Below are 24,275 nucleotides of genomic sequence, written 5' to 3'. Positions count from 1 at the left end.
ATTCTTCATTGCAGCTACGGATAAATGGTGAAAAATTAGAAGAACTCTTATCTGAGAGAGCTGTGCAATTTCGGGCCATTCAACGCCGGCTCTTAACAAGATTCAAAGATAAAACCCCTGCCCCTCTTCAACACCTGGACACCTTGTTAGATGGAACCTATAAGCAGGTCAGTATAATGTCAGTAACAGTTTTCTATTACTGTCTATACTTTTATTTTGTCACCTTAGAGTCATGTACCAGAATATCAAGATAAGTGCTTTAAGGAACTGTGAACAGTGCACAAGCTTTAGAGTAAAAAAAAAACCTGGGTTCAAAGTCAAACTCTACTGCTTTCTAATGATATGACCTGGGGTAAATTACTTAAATGACATCAGTTTCCACACATTACCTCCCAAAGTTGTTGTGAGGATTTTTAATCGTTTATGTAACTAGGACAATGCCAGGCATGTAATATGTGCTTGATAAATAGTAGCTATTATGATAGTATTATTAGACAGTTCTTGGTACATCCCATAATGATTACCATAATTTTCTGATTGTTTTAACAAGCAAATGACTCAAACTTCTAGTATTATGTCAGTTGATATTTTGAGGTGGAATTCTTTCTTTTTTTTTTTTTTTTTTTTTTTTGAGACAGAGTTTCACTCTTGTTACCCAGGCTGGAGTGCAATGGCACGATCTCGGCTCACCCTAACCTCTGCCTCCTGGGTTCAAGCAATTCTCCTGCCTCAGCCTCCCGAGTAGCTGGGATTACAGGCACTCACCACCATGCCCAGCTAATTTTTGTATTTTTAGTAGAGACGGGGTTTCACCATGTTGACCAGGATGGTCTCGATCTCTTGACCTCGTGATCCACCCGCCTCGGCCTCCCAAAGTGCTGGGATTATAGGCGTGAGCCACCACGCCCGGCGAGGTGGAATTCTTAAGCAGCATATTTCAAAAAGTTCTAGCTCAAAACATATTTTTTCTTCTTCTTGGTTCACCTTCCATTTATAGTTTATCATTTGCATGGCTGGTGTGATCTGGCTATCACTCTTAAGGCACTGTCTCTTCAAAACTATTCAAAATTATTATCTTTGGCTTAAAAATTATTGTTTAAATTTTAAAATAATTTTTAAAAATCATGAGAAGGCCTCTTTCTACCAGTTCTGTCTTTATATGATTATAATGAAGACTTTGAATGACTACATTGTATATTCCTATATTTCTTCACAATGTCACTCCCCTGTTTCAAAATCAGTGTTGCTGATGTGAACATTCTGTTGATTTTTCTAAGTTTTTTCATTGAGATAATTGCATATTTCTGTGCAGTTGTAACAAATAATGCAGAGAGATCTCATGTCTTCTTTAACTGTTTTCTTCCAATTGTAACATTTTGCAAAACTATGGTATAATACCATAAGCAGTATATTGACATTGATAAAATCCAAAGGTGTTATTCTGACTTACTGTATTCGTTTATGTGGGTGTATGTATTAAGTTCTGTGCAATTTTATCATGTGTGTAGGTTCAGCATCTGCTACCACATTCTAGACACTGAACAGCTCCTTCACCCACAGGACTTCTTCATGTGGTCCTTTATCACCATATTTCTGCCCTACTCCCCTGGCCCACTCCATTCTGTTGATTTTGAAAGGACAAATCAGATTTTTTTTTTTTTTTTAAGAATTAGTTTTCCTAGGGGACAGAAAAATAGCTTACTATGTTTTTGTTCATAATACATTTGTTTCTTAAAATTTTCATGGTTATTTGAAAATTAGTAGCAATTTAAAAGACAGTCTATAGTAGCAATGGAATATTGGAGGGAACATTGGGCTTGGAATTCAAATACCACAGTGTTGTTGCTTATTAGCTATGTGGCTTTTGGCAATTCCCTGACCCTCCTAGAACTTCTGTTTTGTTCCATGAAATGGGATGACTACTCTGTTGCAAAGATTATATTCCATAACATATGGAAATTACAAAATTTTTTTCGCAAATGTAGACTGCCAATTTTGTGTATGAGTTGGGGGCAGGGGTAAATATATGACCCTTCAGTCAGTAGGCACCAATGCCCTGTCTGTTCCACACCTCTTTTGAAACTCTTTAAGTACTTTTCTTGTTTTGGTTTGTTTTCTCTTTCCTTCCTTCTTTTCCTTTTTCTTTCTTCCATTTCTTTGTTCACTTCTCTGTCTCATTCTGAGGTCTACTGCCATACCTGCCTGCTATACTTGAGGCTGAAGGTATGGTCAATCTTGTCTTTAATGATGCTGCTTTATCTTTTTGTAGACACAGTGGTGGAAGGGCATTTAAAGGATCTTGAAGACGATGCCTGATTTAATGCTTTCCAGATTTTCTATGTAGTAAGACTTTGTCTTTTATACATTTAAAGTGCAGAGGTTTTTATTTTTTCTGCCTAGCCTCAGGGTTCAGGTTTTCCATAATTTGTAATTTTATAGACAAGATGATCAAAACTATGGGTTTTCACTTGAATGTAGATTGTTATGTCCCATCCTTTTTAGATTAACAAAAAGAATGAATGAGCATTTGAAGGAAAAATATAAGTACTATAAGGATTTTGACTTAGTTTTATGTACCTTGCCATTCAATTTTATTTTTTATATATATATATATACATATATATATATATGTATATATATGTGTGTGTGTGTGTGTGTGTAATAAATTAGAGTGAGGCATTGATTGTTCGATAAGTTTCTTGAGTATAGTAAAGTCTATTTTAATTCCTTTTAGTTAAATTTTTAATGACATACTTAACACATGTATATAATTTCCCAAAGAAAATTATAACGTTATGCATAATGCTGAATTTTCCATACTGGTTCCTTATCATCTGCTCAGAAATGTAATCATTCTTACTGTTTTTGTTTCTTTCCACACCTTTTTTTTTGGCACATAGAAATGAAATATTGTTGCATCGGGCAAAAAACAACAGCAAAAAAACTCCGTAAAGAGTATCATACTCTATGTACTAATCTAGTTCTCTTTTTTCTTCTAAAGTATATACTGAAATTCTTTGCATATTAATGCATAGATATACTTCTCTATTTGTAATGGTTACATAATAGTTTATGATATGGACAGTCTGTAGTATGGATAACCACAGTTTATTAAAGGACACATCTTTTTTTAGACAGAGTTTCACTCTTGTTACCCAGGCTGGAGTGCAATGGCGCGATCTCGGCTCACCGCAACCTCCGCCTCCTGGGTTCAGGCAATTCTCCTGCCTCAGCCTCCTGAGTAGCTGGGATTACAGGCACGCACCACCATGCCCAGCTAATTTTTTTTTGTATTTTTAGTAGAGACAGGGTTTCACCATGTTGACTAGGATGGTCTCGATCTCTTGACCTCGTGATCCACCCGCCTCGGCCTCCCAAAGTGCTGGGATTACAGGCTTGAGCCACCGCGCCCAACTAAAGGACACATCTTAATAATAGTTTTAATTATTGAATTTAGGTTTTCTATACTTAAAGATGTCTTTTCTTCTATACTTTTGACATTTAAACTTAAAGGTTTGTTATCATTAAAATCTTATTCACTCATAAGCAGTTGTGGTCTATGGACTCTGAAGATAATTTATCTTAAAATTAATTAGTTTTGTCAAGAGTTGTTTAAAGCAAACAGAGCAGGCTGGATGTGATAGCTCATGCTTGTAATCCTGATACTTTGGGAGGCTGAGGCAGAAAGATCCTTTGAGCCCAGGAGTTCGAGATCCCTATCAGCAACATAGGAAGACCTAGTCTCTACATGAAATTTAAAAATTTGCTGAGTGTGGTGGTGCTCACCCGTGGTCCCAGCTACTCAGGAGGCTGAGGTAGGAGGATTGCTTTAGCCCTGGAGGTTGAGGCTGCAATGAGCCGTGATGTGCCTCTGTATTCTAGCCTAGGTGACAGCGGGAGACCCTGTCTCAAAACAAATAAACAAATAAAAATAAATAAATAAATAAAAAATAATGCAAACAGAGCACAAGTGCTGTTTTTAGGCTATTAAAACTGTTAGACTATTTGTCCATGTGCTTAGTTATGGTCAGTTCTTTCAAGGACTCTATTATCCAGTTTTTTTAATAGGTCTTCGTCTTAGCTTTGTCCAGGACTGGCTTCATGGGCATGTGACCTGCACAATCACGTAGAGCCCTGTTTTTGGTTTAATGATCTGTAGTAGCCATATTGAAATTCTTAATAGTTTTGGAATAAGGAGCCCTGTATTTTTATTTCACTCTCGGCACCTCAAATAATGTATCTGGCCCTGGCCCTGTTAAGATACTAACAATTTTCTGATGAGTAGAACAAGACACCTGGAAGTTCAAACACAGAGCAAAGTTCAAATATGGAACAGCCTTGTTACCCCTACCCTCAAATCACTTGTAGCCCTCTCCAAAGATGAAGAAAAGGAGATGCAATGGACATCAGTGGTAGCGCTTCTGGATAGCTCAAGGGCTTCTTTTTGGAACAAACATCTTGGTTAATTGGCAATGAGGCAACCATTCTTGAAAGGATATCTCATTTAGGACCATCATCTTGCAATTAGCCCTCTCTTGGCCTATTATGGGTGGCAGCCTCTTACTGTATTTCTAACAGGTGGGTCACTGGCTTCAAGATGCATCAGTGATAATTTTGAGTTTTGATGCAAAAGCCAACCACTTCCCTCCTTATTTTCAAATGCAGGTTATTTCCTGTATCCTGTATAGGAACCTTCAAAGCCACATTCCCATCTTATTTGTGCTAGCATGCCTTTCCTACATAATGTCTACTACTGCATCATACTCCACTGGGAGCATACAATAAGCACCCTTACTGAGGCCAGTCTAAGGTTGAAGCAAGGAGAGGGTACCTGGGGCTATCATTCTGGGAAAAGCATAGTATGATTCTTACAAGGGAAGGATTTGGCCTCTAGTGAATAAAGATTTTTCAGTTGCTCACCACAGTTTCAGTAATTGTGTTGTATTTATGCAGCCATAAAAAAGAACAAGATTATGTCCTTTTCAGAGACAAGGATGGAGTTGGAGGCCATTATCTTTAGCAAACTAACACAGGAACAGAAAATCCAATACTACATATTCGTGCTTATAAGTGAGAACTAAATGATGAGAACACATGGACACATAGAAGGGAACAACACCCACTGAGGTCTATTGGAGGGTGGAGGTTAGGAGGAGGGAGATAATCAGGAAAAGTAACTAATGGGTACTAGGCCTAATAAGTGTGTGGTGAAATAATCTGTACAACAAACCCCCATGACACAAGTTTACCTATGTAACAAACCTGCACATGTACTCTTGAACTTAAAATGCAAGTTAAAACAAGCAAAATTTTGGGGAAAATATCATCCTTTTTGAAAGAATTTTCAACTTTACTTCTAGCTTTGGAGGTATAATGTTGAAAGAGTGTAACCATGTTGAGAATGGCTTCTTTTTAGTAGTGAGAAACCTAAATTTCCTCATTCATAAAATTGGAATACTACCTTCTCAATCGACTGAATGTATTTTTGGAGGACTTAAGAAATAAAGTAGGAGAAAAGAAAGGAAATTCTTATTTGTTGGATGTGTGCTGAGTCTGAAGTAAATTTTGTTTATTACTTCATTTAATACTTAGAATCATCATGTGAGGTTGGCATTATTGTTTATAGAGGAAGAAACTGAAAGTTAAGAAACTTGCTCAGTGTTACACAGATATTAAGCATTATATTCCAAAGTCCAGGCTTTAGAATGTCATGTGGCAATTTTACTTTAATCATTGCCAGGTGGGACATAGACAGCCTTGATTTTCTGTAGCAAAATTATGGTCAGGGTAAAGAAAATGGAGATGTGTGCAAACTTTTTGTACATGTTCATACATGTATAGGTATATTCATAGTTGTCTAATAGTCATTGTATACACACCTATTAGAAAGGTAACAAAATCTTTTGGAGAGTTCCCTCAAGTCTGAAATTATATCTGAAACTTAAGTATCAGAGGACTTTCTTGTGTGTGTGTGACTTTGTTGATTTCACTTATACCAAAGTTCAGTTTCTTTGCTTTCAAATGCTAATGCTTATTGGCAGAAAAGCTTTGCCAGATAAATTCTCTCTTATATTATAAAATCTTCACATAAATTTGTTAGTCAAAGCAAGACTGATTGAGTAAATGAAAATGGGAGAAATTAGACTCATCCTATGACTTGGCTTATGTTTTGATGCTATTATATGTGCTAGGGTTTTTCTCCTCACTTTAACACTAACCCTCTGTTGTTGCAGAGGGAAAATGTTTACTGGGCTAAAAGTTGGTGTCAGATGACATATGTGTGATGTAATGACTGATAGTCATTAATGTTTTGGAGAAGGAGTTGGCTGATTTTTCTCTTCTACAAAACAGAGGCTGTATTAGGCATAATTTTAAATAGCGATCCTGTGGTTTGAAGTTTGCTATTTGTTACGTTTTCTGTAGTTAAAACTTCCTTTTACTGTTTATTTGTATAGTATTGATATATAAAAATCATTTTAAGTCACGCAGAAGTCTAAGAGCTTTTTGGTCCATGGCTTTGTAAATGAGCATGATTTTGGCTGATAACACAGAGGAATATATAATGAAACCATTCAGAGGCCCACTTTCCTCACTGTCATGGACAAGTAAAAATAATATGCTGAGAGACTGAGAAGGAGTTTTCATGGATGTGGTGATGTTGCTGGGCTTGTTTTTCATATAACCACTTAGGAGGTAAAAGGAAATTCTTCCTCAGAAGGTAATAGAGTAAACAAGTTAGAAAGGAGGAGGACACAGAAATTTGCAATCATATGTTTGTGGATGAATGAGGGTATTAAGTAAAAACAAAACAAAACAAAAAAAACTGAGATGTTAGTGAAAAAGTGGAATTTGTTTGTTTTCACCCTATAATTTTACTGTTGAATATTTAGGCAAGAAGAAAGAAGAAAAATATTTCTTTCTTTGTTTTCATCCTATAATTTTACTGTTGAATAATATTTAAATATTTCTTTGTTTTCACCCTATAATTTACTGTTGAATATTTAGGCAAGAAGAAAGAAGAAAGAAAAAGAAAGAAATATTTCTCTCTTTTTCACAAAGAAAAATAATACATTCATCAAGATGTTCATTTATGATTAATTACCTTTGCAAGAAATTGTAACCAGCTTTCTAGTTGGAAAGTGATTAGGTTTATCATAGCACAACTATTTGATATGATGTTATTTCATATCATTATTGCACTTCATTATTTTCGAAATTGGAGTGATATAAAACATTTTATATAACTGAAAAAAGCAGATTATTAAATAGTATATAGTAAGTTACAAATAATGAAATAGATGTATCTTTAAGATACATATGCAAAACATTGAAAATGTGTGCGTTTGTTTTAGATGACTTTATATTTTTATGCAATTTTAAACAATATTATAATTTGATGAGCGTATGGATAAGAAGAATCAATATCATGCAAATGGCCATACTGCCCAAGGTAATTTATAGATTAATGCTATTCCCATTAAACTACTATTGACATTCTTCACAGAATTAGAAAAAACTATTTTCTAACCAAAAAAGAGCCTGAATAGCAAAGACATTCCTAAGCAAAAAGAACAAAGCTGGACACCTCACCCTACCTGACTTCAAACTATCCTGCAAGGCTATAGTAACCAAAACAGCATGATACTGGAATAAGAACACACACATAGACCAATGTAACAGAATAGAGAACTCAAAAATAAGACTGCACACCTACAACTATATGATCTTTGACAAACCTGACAAAAACAATCAGTGGGAAATAATTCCCTATTTAATAAATGGTGCTGGGAGAGCTGGCTAGTCATATGCAGAAGTTGAAACTGGACCTCTTCCTTACACCATGCATGAAAACTAAAGATGAAGTGAACAGCCAACCTACAGAATGGGAGAAAATATTTGCAGTCTCTCCATCTGACAAAGGTCTAATATCTAGAGTCTACAAGTAACTAAAACAAATTTACAAGAAGAAAACAACCCCATTAAAAAGTGAGCAAAGGCCATAAACAGACACTTCTTAAAAGAAGACATACATGTGGCCAAAAAAACATCTGAAAAAAGGCTCAACAGCACTGATCATTAGAGAAATGCAAATCAAAACTACAATGAAATACCATCTTACACACCAGCCAGAATGGGTATAATTAAAACATCAAAAAACAACAGATAGTGGTGAGGTTGCAGAGAAAAATAAATGCTTTTATACTGTTGGTGGGAGTATAATTTAGTTCAACTTCTTGGAAGACAGTGTAGTGATTCCTTAAAGACCTAGAGGCAGCAATACCATTTGACCAAGCAATCTCATTACTGGGCATATGCCCAAAGGAATACAAATCTTCTATTATGAAGATACATGTATGCATATGTTCATTGCAGTACTATTCACATTAGCAAAGACATGGAATGAACCCAAATGCCCATTAATGATAGAGTAAATAAAGAAAATGTACATATACATCACAGAATACTACACAAAGGACATTCCTGCATGTAAAATACTATGCAGGAATGTCCTTTGCGGGGTCATGGATGGACTTGGAAGTTACTATCCTCAGCAAACTAATACAGGAACAGAGAACCGAACACTGCATGTCCTCACTTATAAGTGGAAGCTGAATGATGAGAACACCTGAACACATTGTAAGGGGAAACTAGACACACTAGGACCCGTGGGGGTGGGGCCAGGGGAGGGAGAGCATCAGGAAGAATAGCTAATGGGTGCTGGGCTTAATACCTTGGTGATGGGTTGGTCTGTGCAACAAACCACTGTGGCACATGTTTACATATGTAACAAACCTGCACATCCTGCACATGTACCCTTGAACTTAAAATAATAGTTGAAGGAAAAAAATTATAAAAACTAAAAAAAATTTGATGAACATAAAAATAACTTTCACAACAATATGAATGCATTAATATACTGAATTGTACACTTGAAAATAGTTAAGGTGGTAAAGTTTATTTTATGTGTGTTTTACCACATGTAAAACCTCAGATAACAGTTTTTTTGAAAACTGGGATACAGGCATGGAACTCCTGTTCTTCATTGGTATTTCTGTGGGAGCTATTTTCTCATTCCTGTCTATACCCTATGAACTTGTTTCTCTTGTCTCAGAATGTTTAGTTTTCTGAAGTATTCCGTGTATGAGTTAGTTTATTCCTGAAGCACTTAGATAACTGAATGGTATGCTTGAGTGAATATAAAGGTGGTTGTTCTCTTGCTCTGTCTGACCCTTGCTAGTTTCTCAGCCAAACAAAACAATATACAAAGCTCTTTCAGAATTTTTTAAAATTTTCTTCATCTGGCTCAGAGTAATCTCCAAAGAGTGTTTGTTGCAAATACATCCCTGATATATTCATCATCTGTGTGTAGCTGTAGAGTCTAGCCAACACTGTCTGACAGAAATTTGTTCAAGTCACAAATGTGAGCCACATATATTATTTTTAATTTCCTAGAAGATTAAAAGAGTAAAGTGAAAGAAGTTAAAGTAATTTTAACAATGTATTTTATTTTATTTATTTATTTAGACAGTCTTGCTCCGTCACCCAGGCTAGAGTACAGTGGCATTATCTCTGCTCACTGCTGGGACTACAGGCATGTGCCACCATTCCTGGCTAATTTTTGTATTTTTAGTAGAGACCGGCTTTCACCCTGTTGGCCAGGCAGGTCACGAACTCAAGTGATCTGCCTGTCTTGGCCTCCCAAAGTGCTGGGATTACAGGTGTGAGCCACCATGCTCAGCCCAACAATGTATTTTATTTAACTCTTATCTATTCAATATATCATTTCAACAGGTAGTAAAATTAAAATTATTAATGAGATATTTTATATTTCATAGTACATCATCAAAAATCTGGTTTATTTTATACTTGCAGCACATTTCAAGAGTGAATTAGCTACCTGTGACTATCTATCTATTAGACAGTGCAGTACCAGGCATAGAGAATCATCAGCTCTTCATTTTATATTGTTTCTTATAATATCTTTTTTCTTGAGTTTTTTTCTTTCCTTTAGTCCTTTTACATTCTTATTCATGAACAGACTATCACTGAGCCAATGATTTTCACTCACTGATGTCAATAGCAGGCACTTGTGAAGCACTCTTAGGTGATTAAAGAACCACCAGAAACATTAGCTCATAAAAACCACACATTCAAATATTGTTTAAAACAATGTCATCAAATTTTATGTCAACAGACTTGAGTCCTAGTCTCAGTTCTTTGACTTTTGGCATATCACTTCATCTCTCTGAGTTTCACCTTCTTCGCTTTAATTTGTGGACCCTGTTGATAGAACGTGTCTGAGTACCTTCTTTCATGGTGCTAGTCTTGCAGTAAAATTCTCAGTAATTATTTATTGTACCTCCATAGTGATTATGGAAAGGGACTTGGAATCTTAAATTTTCATCAATTTAGAATTTCAGAAATCAGTGGGGCCTTAAGCATCATCTAGTGCCAGCCCCTAAACTGGGGTGAGATCGTTGCCTAGTCAGCATTTGTTAGGTGGACTGTAATGATAATGATGTAAGTTATAGGGCTTTGTGCAGTTGAATTAGTTTCAGAAAAGTAAGTGCAAAGTATTATAACACTGGAATTATGCTTCCCTGGATTTAGGTATGTAATGCTAATTGACATTAATAGGGGTTGTATATACGTCGAGGGGAGAACAGACCTATTATCATATGAAAAGGTTCTTCTTTTAATAACCATCTGGTATGCTTTACTTCCCTGGGGCGTGTTCCTTTTTATAAATTGAATGCATGCTTCTTTATCTTCATGTTCTTCAATCTGCATTTGAGTTTTCTGCTTGCTAGTGTTAGCTTGAACAACTGCCTCTATTGTAAGTTCAATATTAGGATTTTATCTTGGTAAGTTTATCAGATTCAGAAATTTGATCACCTTTCTGAAATAAACTATTCTGAGTCAGAAGTAATCAGTGTGTACCCTCTTCTGCTAAAATTTCTTTCTGTTTGTTGTTTGATCTTTTTTAAAAAATAGTCCTTTGAGATATACTCGGAAAGAAGATGTTTCTAATATTACAATAAAACTATTAATGGGCTCATTATAAGGAAATGAAAATCTTATCTTTTTGTGTCAGTGATGACAGAAAAATACATAAGTGGCCTCCAATTATCTATAATTATATAAGGATTTCTTTCATTTATGTTATCTGTCTTCCTGTTTAATCCCATTTGGTACAACTATTCTTTTTGTATTAGTTTTTTGTAAAGGAGTTCTCAATGGTTGAATTGTGAATTGGTGATTATTACAACCCTTATAACCTTCACAATCCTCCCCTCCACCTTCCTTCCCTTGCCCTCATTTTCTCTTTCTCTTTAAGTAGAGGAAACCAAAGCCAGTTTCCTAGAGAGATTATTTTGTAAACTTTCTCAGCAAAAGAAAAAGGTGTACTGTCTTTATATCTATGAACAGCTGTGCAGTTTTATCAACCCTGATATGTTTCTCCGTATATTAATATCCAGAGAGCTAACAGTGCTCAGAGTATTGCTTGAAAGTAGTTTTTAAGTTTCCTTTTTATGTGATTTCCAAATCTCTCATAAGAGGATATTAATTTCAGAGAATTAGGCCCTCACCCAAATATTGATTTCCCCACTTTCTTCCACCCCACCTCATCTAGGATTGACTTCTAGCCCATCACTTAATATTCTTTTTCAGTTGATTCCTAGTTGGAAGGATGAGCCAGAAGCCATATTCTTGGAGATGTTTTTCCTATGGATGTCATAGATTTTCATGGGACCATTTCCCTCCATCTTTTATCCTACTTTTGTGATTCAAGGTGAAATATTTGAGAGGATCTGCCTGTTGACAAAAAGCGTCAAACTGTAGAATATTTGAAGAAATTTATTCTGAGCCAAGTATGAGTGACCAGTGGCCTGGGGCACTGTCTCTGGAGTTCCTAAGAACTTGTGCCTAAGGTGGTTGGGCTACAGCTTGGATTTACACAATTTAGGGAGACAAAGACATCAACCAATACATGTAAGATGTTGGTTTGGCCTGGAAAGGTGAGACAACTTGAAGGGGTGGGGTCAGGGCTTCCTGGCAGGTGAATTCAAGGATTTTCTAAGTGGCAATTGGTTGAAAGAGTTAAGTTGTTGTCTTAAGACCTAGAATCAATAGAAGGAATGTCTGGGTTAAGATAAGAGATTGTCTGCCTTCCTCCCCTTCACCTATATCTGACATTTCTTCACATGTACCCCAAAACCTAAAATGCAATTTAAAAAAAAAAAAAATATATATATATATATATATATATATATATATATATATATGAGATAAGAGATTGTGGAGACCAATGTTCCTTTGATGGAAATTAAGCCTTCAGGCAGCAGGCTTCAGAGAACAGACTGCAAATGTTTTGTATCAGATTCTCAGTTGATTCTGTCCAGGAAAAAGTCCTGGAAAGGGAAGGGGATTCTACAGAATGTAGATTTTTCCCCACAAGAGACAGCTTTGCAGGGCTATTTCAAGTATGACAAAGAAACATATTTGGGGTAAAATATTTTGATTTCATTCCTTATATAATGTCATGTGATATTATGCCAGAGTCAGGTTAGAAAGTAAGCCATGTTATATAGGGTTAAATAAAACCCTTTGCCAGGCACGGTGACACATGCCTGTAATCCCAACACTTTGGGAGGCCAAGTTGGGCAGATCACAAGGTCAGGTAATTGAGACCATTCTGGCTAACACAGTGAAACCCCATCATCTCTACTAAAAATATGAAAAATTAGCCAGGCATGGTGGCATGCACCTGTAGTCCCAGCTACTTGGGAGACTGAGGCAGGAGAATCACTTGAACCTGGGAGACGGAGGTTACAGTGAGCGGAGATTGCACTCCAGCCTGGGTGACAGAGTGAGAATCCATCTCAAAAAAAAATAAAATAAAATAAATAAAACCCCTCTGATGATACTTTATGGTTTATAGAGTGACTCCTCATGTCCTTGCTAAATCCAGGCCATGGTCTCAAGGAAGCTCACAGGTCTTGGTCTTTATGGTCAAATGTGTCAACTAATTTGACCATGTTAGATAAAGTTAATTATCTATCTGCCACATTAAAGTTAATTTTATGAATGCAATTATGTGTAGTTTTTATTTGTTTGTATTTGTCTTATTCCACGACCTTCAGGGGGATCCCTGTTGCCTATTAGATTACATTGAAACTTCTCATTCCGACATTCAAAAATTTCTGAAGAGTTGTACGCAAGTTCTTCTAATCTCATCTCCTATTTCTGCATAAACTACATGCTGGTCAAGCTACCCTATCCTCTGAAAAAGAAACAATGCAGCTTTATTGATAAAATTTGCATACCAAAACTCATCTTTTGTAGTGTATCATTTAAGGATTTTTAGTAAATTTGTAGAGTTGTGCAACCATTACAATCCAATTTTAAACATTACCATTCCCCAAAAAGCCCCCTTGTGCCCAGCTACATCTAATCCTCAGTCCCACTTCAACTGCAAGAAACTGCTAATCCACTTTCTGTCTTCATAGGTTGGCCTTTTCTGGATATTTTACATGAATAGAATCATACAATATGTTTTTAGCCTCTTTTACCTAGCATCATGTTTTTGAGGTTCATCTGTCAGTTTTCCTCAATGGTTGCTCCCTTTTATTTTATTTCCACAACTTTTATCTTAGAATCAGGGGGTACATGTGCAGGCTTGTTACAACGGTAAATATACAGTCTGAATGAATCTGCCACCCTTACCCCTCTTCCTTCTTCTCCTCTCTTATATTGCTGCAGTATCTGTTGTACCCAACTTTATGTCCATATATACCCAATGTCTAGTTCCTACTGTTAAGTGAGAGCATGCAATACTTGGTTTTCTGTTTGTGTTAGTTGAGTATAATTGCCTTCAGCTACATCCATGTTGCTGCAAAGATATGATTTCATTCTTTTTTAGTGCCTGCATAGTATTCCATGGTGTTTATATACCACAATTTCTTTAAAAAATTTAAAAAAATTTTCAATTTTTATTTTAGATTCGTGGGTACATGTGCAGATTTGTTACATGGGTAGCTTGAGTGATGCTGAGTTTTAGGGTGTGGATTCTGTCATCCAGGTAGTGAGCATAGTACCCAATAGGTAGTTTTTCAACCCACACCTTCCTCTCTCCCCACTCTAATAGTCCCCAGTACCACATTTTCTTTATTTAATTCACTGTTGATGGGTACCTGGGTTGGTTTCATGTCTTTCCTATTGTGAATAATGTGGTGATGAATATACGGGTACATGTGTCTTTTTGGTAGAACTATTTATTTTCCTTTGGGTCTGTATTCTGTGATGGGATTGTTGGGTTGAATGGTATTTTAACTCTCAGTTATCAGAAATCTCCAAACTGCTCTCCACAGTGGATGAACTAATTTACATTTCTGTCAACAGTAGAAGTGTTCCCTTTTCTCTGTAGCCTCATGAGTATGTTATTTTTTGACTTTTTAACAAAAGCCATTCTGACTAGCATGAGATAGTATCTCATTGTGGTTTTTATTTGCATTTCTCTGATGATTAGTGATGGTGAACATTTATTCATATGTTTGTTGGCTAACTGTATGTCTTCTTTTGAGAAGTGTCTGTTCATGTCCATTGCTCATTTTAAAAATGAAGTTGCTTTTCTTGTTGATTTGTTTAAATTCCTTATATCTCATTCTGTGGGTTGTATGTTTATTCTGTTGATAATTTCTACTGCTGCACAGAAGCTCTTTGGTTTAATTAGGTCCTACTTGCCAATTTTTGTTTTTGCTGCAATTATGTTTGAAGAGTTAGGCATAAATTTGTTGCCATAGCTGATATTGAGAGGTGTATTTCCTATATTTTCTTCTAGGATTTTTATAGTTTGAGGTCTTACATTTTAAGTCTTTGATCCACCTTGAGTTAATTTTAGTATATGATGATAGCAGGGATCCAGTTTCTTTCTTCTGCATATGGATAGCCAACTATCCCAGCACCATTTATTAAATAGGGAGTCTCTTCCCCAGGCTTACTTTTTCATTGACTTTGTCAGATTGATAGTTGTAGGTGTGCAGCTCTATTTCTGGATTCTCTATTCTGTTGGTCTATATATCTGTTTTTGTACCAATACCATGTTGTTTTGGTTACTGTAGACTTGTAATATACGTTGATGTTGGGTAATGTGATGCCTCCAGGTTGCCCTATTTTATATTCTTACCAGCAGTATATGAGATTCTGTTTCTCCCCATCCTTACATCACTTATTGTTGGCCATTTTAAAAAAAATATAGCTATTCGAGTAGGTGTGTAGTGATAGCTCACTGTGGTTTTATTTTGCATTTTCCTAATGATGTTGAATATTTTTTCATATGTTTATTAGACTATAATTTTTTGATCAAATTTGCCATATACATTTCTCCCACCATGCCTTTGCTTATGTCATTTTTGCTACATGTGTTTCTCCTTTCTTTCCTTCATCTTTCTTTCTGGAAGATTCCCAGAGACCCTTTTGTCTTTCAAGCTTTTTCTATTTCACCATTCCTTTTCCAGTTATCTGTGATCTCTTCTAACTTTAAACCGTAAGAGCACTATGATTAAACCTCTGTTGTGAAATTTACTTACATTATTCTGTCTTATATTATGGTTTCTTGAGTACTTCCATCTTTTCTCCTGATGAGCTTGGATGGACACCTGGGGCTGTTTCTGTGCTTGCCCACCAAAGCACAGAACACTAACATAATTGAAGCACTCCATGACTGTTTGCCAAATAGACCTCAGAGAAAGATGTATGTTAAAGAAGAGATGGCTTATTCTTCTATTTGTTTTCATGTTCCCTGTTCTGTTTAGGGCATGAAATCCAGTAATGATCATTTCAAATGTTTTCTACTCTGTGCCTATGAGTCCCTTTCTCTGTACATTATTTTCCTTTAGGAAGCTTAGCCTCATCAGAACACTGTCTCTTTTTCTGCTGCCACTTGAAATTCATGCATCCAGACTCATTTGTCTAAAATGTTGGTTTCACCTTAGTCAGTCACCTCTCCAATTTCTCCTAGCCAGTCAGCAGTCACCTCAAGCTTACTACTCAGCCTTCTTTCTCTCTCCCAGCAAGACCCTCAGCTATGTCTCCCTCATTATCTCACCAACCTTTCTAGAAACTTGTCTACATCTATTCTCAACTTTTTTTGCTGTCCTTCTTGTCTCGAAAGATCAAGTACTTAATTTCTCTTTTTTTTTTTTGAGATGGAGTTTCGCTCTTGTTACCCAGGCTGGAGTGCAATGGCGCAATCTCGACTCACCGCAACCTCCGCCTCCTGGGTTCAGGCAATTCTCCTGCCTCACTGAGCCTCCTGAGTAGCTGGGATTACAGGCACGTGCCACTATGCCCAGCTAATTTTTTGTATTTTTAGTACAGATGGGGTTTCACCATATTGACCAGGATGGTCTCTGTCTCTTGACCTCGTGATCCACCCACCTCGGCCTCCCAAAGTGCTGGGATTACAGTCTTGAGCCACCGCGCCTGGCTTACTTTCTCTTTAAGATTAGCCCTTCCTTGATCCCTTTGATCTTCCACTAGCTTCTGGAATACTGATTTACGTAAGAGTCTATTTTTCTGGCTGTTATATTTTTTATCTTTCCCTTGTTCTTTTGCTTCCTTACAGCCTAAAAACATGTTGAGGTTTATGCCAGCATAGATCTGATCCTCCAATTTTTCTTTGTGTTTCTCTTCTAAATGCAACCTATCTTTTTCTCCTTTTCACACGTGTCTCATAAGATCCACTGTACTTTTATTTTTCTGCTTTCTTACCTCTTATTTCATGTATCCCTCTACTTAAAATATACATATATATGGTTAAAAAAAATCTTGGCCACAGACCACAGAAGAACTTAAATTTTTTTGTGTGTGTGTGCTTTTTATACCTCCAATATAGTGCAGACCCTACATGTGCATACGGGAATAATTATATGCAGAAATGCAGCCTTCTTTTAGCCAGAAAGGATGCCTGGAACATGTGGATAAGCTTGGATATTTGTCTAATGTTAATTGGAATATTGGTTTTCAGTTGAAGATGCCAAATCTTCATAAAAGTAATTGGATTTAGCTTCCTATTTAGCAAACTACTTCAAATCCCTGAAGTATCCCACATCCAAAACTAATTTTTATTGATTGTATCAAGTTCAGTCATGAGTGGAACAAAGGTTGACATAGTTTTTTAATATTTACAATATTTTTTTGAGAAGGTTTCAACACTCTTGCTTGTCCACAAACCTATTGTTAAGCACATGAAGTACAGATGCAATCTTTGTGTTTTGCGGAGCTAGTTTAAAAACCTTGCAAAACTGTCTTCTTGAGGCAAACCACATTTATTCCTTTTTCTTATACACGTGAATTTAAACTTAGATTTTGATCAGATTTCAAGAAACAACACAAAAATGGTGTATTTTTATTGCTTTTTACATGAACTTCTATATGTACTTAATTTAACTTCTATAGATTCATTCTAGGAAATATATTTTATGGTAGTTTTCAGTCTGGAAAGTGTTAGTCTACAAATGTTCAGTGTAATATGTAAGAATATTTGGGGATAGTAAGGAAAAAAGCTCTTAGAATGAATATTATTTTATCATTAAAATTTAGAGATTAGAGATCCAATTTACAGGATTTTACTATCAAATATTTATCAAGCATCTACTCTATGTAGGGGTCTTTAAGATTGGAGGAAGTATATAAAGATGTTTATAATATGGTGTCTAGCCTCAAGGAACATGATATTTTATACAGATAATAATTATAAGCATGGATAAATATTGCTTCTTATTGTAGTCATTTGCCATTGAGGATGATTATTTACATATCTGAAAAAATAAAATGGTGTTTAAGTGAAATATGAGCATATGCATCATACATAATTTTTTAACTAAAATGTCTTACATGAAAATCATTTTGGTTGAAATTAGCGACTAATAGGAACTGCATAGCTCAATGATAGGTTATTCTAATGTATTTTTGTAATAGATCCCATCTTGTTAGAAAAAAATTTATAGCCATGCTTCTGTGTCATTTTTTCTTCCAAGACCTTAAACTATGTAGAGGTAAGTACTGTACAATTTAGTTGAATTGGATTTTCAGTCTGTTTTTAGTTTGTCTCTAGAGTAGGACTAACTGCCAGACCTAACATTGTTCACTACTATGCTGCAGTGCTTAACACAGAGCCTGGTGTGATGCATTCTAGGTGCTCAGTACACATTTGCTGAACTCTCTGGTCCTGTACCAAGGGCAACTGGCCTTTCTTCAGGGAGTTTCTGAAGGTATGCCTTTTGTTTCTGCCAGTAATTTCTCTGGGACCAGGAAATTATTTTGCTAATGAGATATGCACTTTACAACTTGCATGCCTATGCTTATCATTCCTGCTCCTGGAGTTCAGCAGTCATTGCAGGTGCTCCTTTGCTTTAACTGTGTTTTAACTATCAAGTTGTTTTGGGACTCCCAGTTTTGTCACAATGGAATTTTTAAGATCCTTTTATGCTTAAAAAGCAATTATCATTTTGGAACAAGAATAGGTCCCATCATCTTTCTGGTGTTAAGTTGCAAACATTTGAAAGTTTATGCTTTATATCACTTGAGGTAAATTACTTGCTATATCCCAGTTAGGTATATAGTTCTTTTTAAAGCATATTTTTCATGAGCCTGAATCGTAGGCTAGAAATGACATTATAAAATACTTCATCTTTTCAAAGTTTGGTTTCTAGCTTGATAGCATTCTTCCTTGAGTTAGGCTTTTATTCTTAAAATAAAAATGATTTTACATAAAATTCTGAAAGCTGTTGACTACAATGTTTGATATAGTTTAGTAGGGAATGTTACGGAATAATTGGATACTCAGGACCTAGAAAAAGAGTCAAGTCATTTTTTACTATGAGTAAATTTTTCTGGTCTCCTCATAGTTAATACTGGGTAATGAGTTAAATGGCAGTTCTGATAGCCTTCAATCAAGTACTGACTCAGATAAAATACCGTTTCAATAGTAAAGGTGTGGCGAACCAGGCATTCCTACAACTCTTGGTATCTAAAAATCCTGGCAGTCTCATTCCTACTGTCATCTGTTTTAACTATCAATTTTATCTAGGTGGAGCATCCACTGGAACCATGAATGATAATTTAATTAACGATTTCTTTATTAAGACTTAGGCTGAGTTTAACTTTTTCTTTTGACTATTCTTTTTTAAATAAAAATTCTTTTCTTAAGATAGATTTCTACAATGGTAATTACAAAGTCAAAGAACAGTAGCATTTTAAGGCCTAATCTAAACTACTGGATTATTACTAATTTTATGAGTTGATGCAGCATAGAAAATGTGCGGGTGATTCTTTTAAGTAGTCCCTGACACTATCTTCATTTACTAATGTACATCAGTATGCCTGTTTTCAGATTCAGTTCTATTTTAGCACATTATGGGCTAAAATAATCTTTGGGGTGAGTTTTTGAAATAAACACAGTTTACAGCATTGTCTCACTGGGGAAATTCCTTCTATGGGCTTGAATACTCTACAATAAACATACTTTTGGAATGTTATAATTCATTTAAGTTGGATACTTCCTCTTTTTAGAATTTCATATTCCTAGATTTGGGGCATTGCTACTGACCTTAGTCATGTAGTCCAACCTTCTATCGGGCATAACTACTCTGTCATTCAATGCAATCTAAGATTACATTAGCAAATAATTTTCATCTCCTATGATGATTTTGAACAATTTGTAATGACTGCCAAAAATGCTGAGTTGAGAGAGAGTCTTAGGTTTATCCAGGCTCCAAGACAGAGGTTGCCATAACTGTTTAGCAGAGTCTGTTAAGATCATGGGAATTCACAATGTTTTAGTATATGCCTGACTATAAGAAAGGGGATTTTCTAGCTAATCAGAGTGAGTTTTCACTGTCAACTTTTGGTTAACATAAGTCTTAGTACCATTTTCTCTTTCAAATGGCCAGTCTTTCATTCAGCCAAGTTCATTGGGAACTTCACCAAAAGATTAAAAAACAGAAAATAGATCAGGTAATGAGGAGAGATAGAAACAATAAAGGTTTCTATTGACTTGCTACATCCACTTTCTGAGTTCGGGCACTTTTATTTTTGCCAAGGGTTAAGCCTAGGTGATTGAGACTGTGTTCTGGTCCAGTGTGCAGCCACTAGGTCCTAGGTTCTTTGAGGATAGGGGCCATGTTGTTCACTCTACCAAGCACAATGCCTTGCATACAGAATGCCTAGCGTAGCATAGGTGTCTCGATAAGTTTATAGAGTGAATTACTATAGCCCTTGGCATCTTTGGAGGAAATTAAAAATGAGCTCTCAGTGCTCTCGAAAGTAGCATTGTGTTGGTTCCTCTGGCTTTGTAAGTTTTTGATTACAAATGTGTGTTAACGGCCAGGTTTATCTTCTGTAAAGGAGTAAAAATGAAAAGGTTGATCATTAGATAAATTTTTGATTACAAATGTGTGTTAATGGACAGATCCATGTATTCATTTGTTGCTGGTTGTGGTTGTGATAGTTCCTTTGAGATTTGCAGTGTGCCATTTCTGTGGAAGGGCTTCTTTTGGTCAGAGGAAGATTGATGATGTATTTTAACCCCCGATGACTAGGAACAAAAATTGACCATGCAAAAGCCCTCTCCCTTGGGAGACTGAGTGTGTGGCCAGTGTTTGGCAGGGTGACTTCTTGCAGTGGAATTCTGAAGCTCAGACTTGTGTTCTATTTCTTTTTTGCCAACCTTTGGGGCTAGGTCATGAAGGGTCTTTTCACAGTGGAAACCATTTTCGCTCAATTAATTGGATGAAAACAAAGGCTGCCCCATGCCCTGTGGTTATTGCTTTACAAGCTACAGGCTCAGATTGAATTGCAGACTCCCTAGGTTGTTGGAGACAGGAATGCTGTGGTGGCTCCACCCCCATGGAGAGGGCTGGGTTTGAAAGCATCTTGTAGCCACCTTTCTGGTTGACTTAATAGGGAAGAAGGTAACTGCAAGAGAAGCCTTTTCCAGTCTTGCAAAGTGTTGAGAAGACATTATGGGAATATGTTAACAAAACTCCTTAAAAGTTTTGTGATCCATTTCCTTTTTAAAAAAAGAAACAACACACAAAACATGCCAATCAGATGGCAGAACCCAGAGTCTTTCATGTCACAATGTGTCCATTTACTACAGCATTTAGTAGATCAATAATACCTTCAGCTTGAAGTAGTTAACAAGCATACCTTTCAGTGTTACTTTTATTTTCTGCTCCCTGTAGCACTTAGCAAAATCCCATTATGCAATTGGGTAGTATTAAATGTTAAAAAGTTAATTTGTTCTGCATTCCATTAAAATTGCTCTTTTTTTTTTTTCATGTGAATTGGTCCTTACATCTTGTTTAAAACCTATAATTTAAACTCAAACTATAGTAAAGTCTTGAGTAACCTTTTGCCCTTGCTACCTTAATTATTCTTCATCACACACATTATTTCAGGATTCTGACAATGGGTTAACTATTTGCTAGTTAATGAAAATATCTGTCAATTAAGCAATATATGGACTTGAAGTTTTAATTAAAATTGTACATCAAAAATGAAATAAAATGTACCTTTTTATTGAAAATAGAGTTTGAAAATATTGCTTTCTTTCTTTTTGAAATAACCATTCTTTGGTTGAGGCCAAATGATTGGTTAAGCTGTTGATGGAAATAGGGAGCTTGTTTCCATTTTAAAGTATTAAAACATTTGCTTTTTAAATGCAATAGTTTTCTAATTAAGTTCACTGTCACCTTATATAAATATGCTTGGAGATTGTCTTATGATAATAAAATGTTGTGGAACCAGATCCTAATAGTGGTGTGGAATCTTATTTCTTGATTCCAAATATGTTAGATAAAATTTTTTTTGGTATTTTTCAAACTTGTAGTGAATAAATAATAAGTAGGAAATGAAATTTCCTGAAACTAAGCTAAATATTTTAAGAGCATTTGGTGCTTTGTTTGGCCTATTTTTATTTGATTATCTGTATACTTCATTAAAAATCAGGTTCAGAGAGATTACTGATAATTGCAAACTTTATTCTCAGCAGCAGAGAGTGTCTGGTATATGAAGCCCTTAAAATTACCTTTAAGATTTTTAGCCTAGAGAGTTAACATCTTTATGTCACATAAAAAAAAAAAAAAAAACCCAAAAAATACTGGTTGCGGGGGCAGGTGGTGAAAGAAAGATATGAACAGATTCTGAGAATAATGGAGTTTTGAATTTGAAGAAGTCTTGGAAATTAGGTTTAGTTACCTCATTTCACAGGAGAATAAAAAGAAGTCTTAAATATTCAATGACCTGCCTAAGATTCTGCACTATTAATAACTGAGATGGGACAAGAACTGGGGTTTCTGAGATAGTTTGTTGGTTTTGAAAGAGATTTTGGGGTCAGAAAATCTATTTTTCAACCCTGACTACCTTTGCAACCTCTCGCAGATGATTGAAGTGCTCTGAACCTCAGTTTTATCTTCTGTAAAATGGGGCTAATATTCCGTTGGGTGATTTCGTGAGATAATGGATTTAGAGACCGAGCTTAGGTTCTGCCCTTTCCAAATGTCTTAACGGTATTGGCTCCCTTCCCTTTGCTAGATCAGTGTCTTCTCGACAATACACTGTTGTCTTGTAGCAGGTAATTTATGCAAAACAAGACCCGGGCTATTTTGGCGGTGAGGTCTGGGTTTGCTGCCTGACCAGCACCAGACACAGGGGGACACTAGTATGCACCTGGCTTACGATACTGTTACCAGGTTTGCGCAGGAATCCATGCTGAAGCCTTTCAGCAGGTGCTTTTGTTCTGTGGCCTCGGGTCTCCTGCATTTCCTCACTCTTGTTTGATACCACAGCCAAGAAATCCACAGAGACAGAGATAATGCTGAGGAACCCGCTGCCCTTTTTTTTTTTTAGAAAAGAAATGTTCCATGGAAACTTTTCCTGTGAATCCTCTTTGAGAGATTTATGTAGATTATAAAGTCAAAAGAAGGGGTCATTCAAGACTTTTCTTTCCAGGCAGAGAGACCAAAACATAATTTTAGCAGGTATTAGTAAAAACTGAGAAGTATTTTGTGTATGCTGGGATTCTTGCCAACATCTGTGTTTGCAACTCCCAAGACATTGCTAAGGTGAAAGTTTTTCTTCACTACTCTTGGAAGATCGTTGAAACAAGCCGGCCACTATTCTTTTCCATTGCATCTGTATTATTGAGGCCTCTCTAGACACTGTTTTATGGAATCATGGGCCAATACAAATTGATTTGCTTTTCAGCAAGAGAACTTCATGCTGAATGTTGACGGCAGGTGTGTTTTAGAGGAGGCAGTAAAGGAGTAAAAATGAAAGGATTGATCAGTAGATAAAGCAGGTGTAAGTTATTTGGCTGTTTAAACTGTAGAACAGCCTGCTTTAATTTGATTTTACTTTTTTACTGTAAACAAATTATTCTACAAACTATGAGTCCAAGTAGGTACATCCAAGGAATTTAAAGCAACTTTTACATGATTGAAGATAGAACTTTGAATTTGTTTAGAAAAGATAAGAAAAGATCTAGTCCTGAGGGAGTGCAAGACATATACCATTTAAAAATACTTCCTCTAGTACATCATAATCACTAGTTCATCATAATCAACTATTGCATGTATAGCCATTTATTATTATTTTTTTGAGACGGAGTTTCGCTCTTGTTACCCAGGCTGGAGTGCAATGGCACGATCTCGGCTCACGGCAACCTCCGCCTCCTGGGTTCAGGCAATTCTCCTGCCTCAGCCTCCTGAGTAGCTGGGATTACAGGCACGTGCCACCATGCCCAGCTAATTTTTTGTATTTTTTTAGTAGAGACGGGGTTTCACCATGTTGACCAGGATGGTCTCGATCTGTCAACCTCGTGATCCACCCGCCTCGGCCTCCCAAGCCATTTATTAATATGTGAGCGTGATGATACTTGGTGTGTATGTTTGTAAACTATATCCATTTTATTAGTTGAAAATATACTTAATTAATAATAGAAATGTATAAACCTCCATGAGGACATTTTAACCAGATGTAGCAAAGACCTAGGCATACTTTATTGATCATTTTGTACAGAACATCAGGGAATGTTCCAGCAGAGTGCAGCAAAAGCTTGTTATTGCAAAGCATACTTTGTCTTTTCTTAGTCTGGAATATAGAGATATAGAGGGATTTCAGATTTAAAAAATGATGGAAACAAACGGTAGAGATCTTGGAACAGTGTTCTATGTGCACCACTGCTCCCTATCCTCTGAGAAAGCTTCAAA

General features: G+C 36.1%; 1 protein-coding gene across 12 annotated transcripts in view; it reads left to right on the top strand.

The window, feature by feature from the left end:
- BBS9 (Bardet-Biedl syndrome 9) overlaps positions 1-24,275 on the top strand; it is a 492,396-nt gene that overhangs the window by 262,072 nt on the left and 206,049 nt on the right. For 11 of the 12 annotated variants that reach the window (XM_074379845.1, XM_074379844.1, XM_074379850.1 and 8 more), the window contains one exon: positions 15-167. In XM_074379845.1, coding sequence (XP_074235946.1) covers positions 15-167 — 153 coding nt within the window. Of the gene's footprint in view, positions 1-14; positions 168-18,199; positions 18,276-24,275 lie in introns of all 12 variants that reach the window. The other variant, XR_012512240.1, reaches the window with a different exon arrangement.

This window comes from Saimiri boliviensis, chromosome 10 (assembly GCF_048565385.1).
Source record: "Saimiri boliviensis isolate mSaiBol1 chromosome 10, mSaiBol1.pri, whole genome shotgun sequence".
NCBI lineage: Eukaryota > Metazoa > Chordata > Mammalia > Primates > Cebidae > Saimiri > Saimiri boliviensis.
This window is presented reverse-complemented; position numbering and strand designations above follow the sequence as displayed.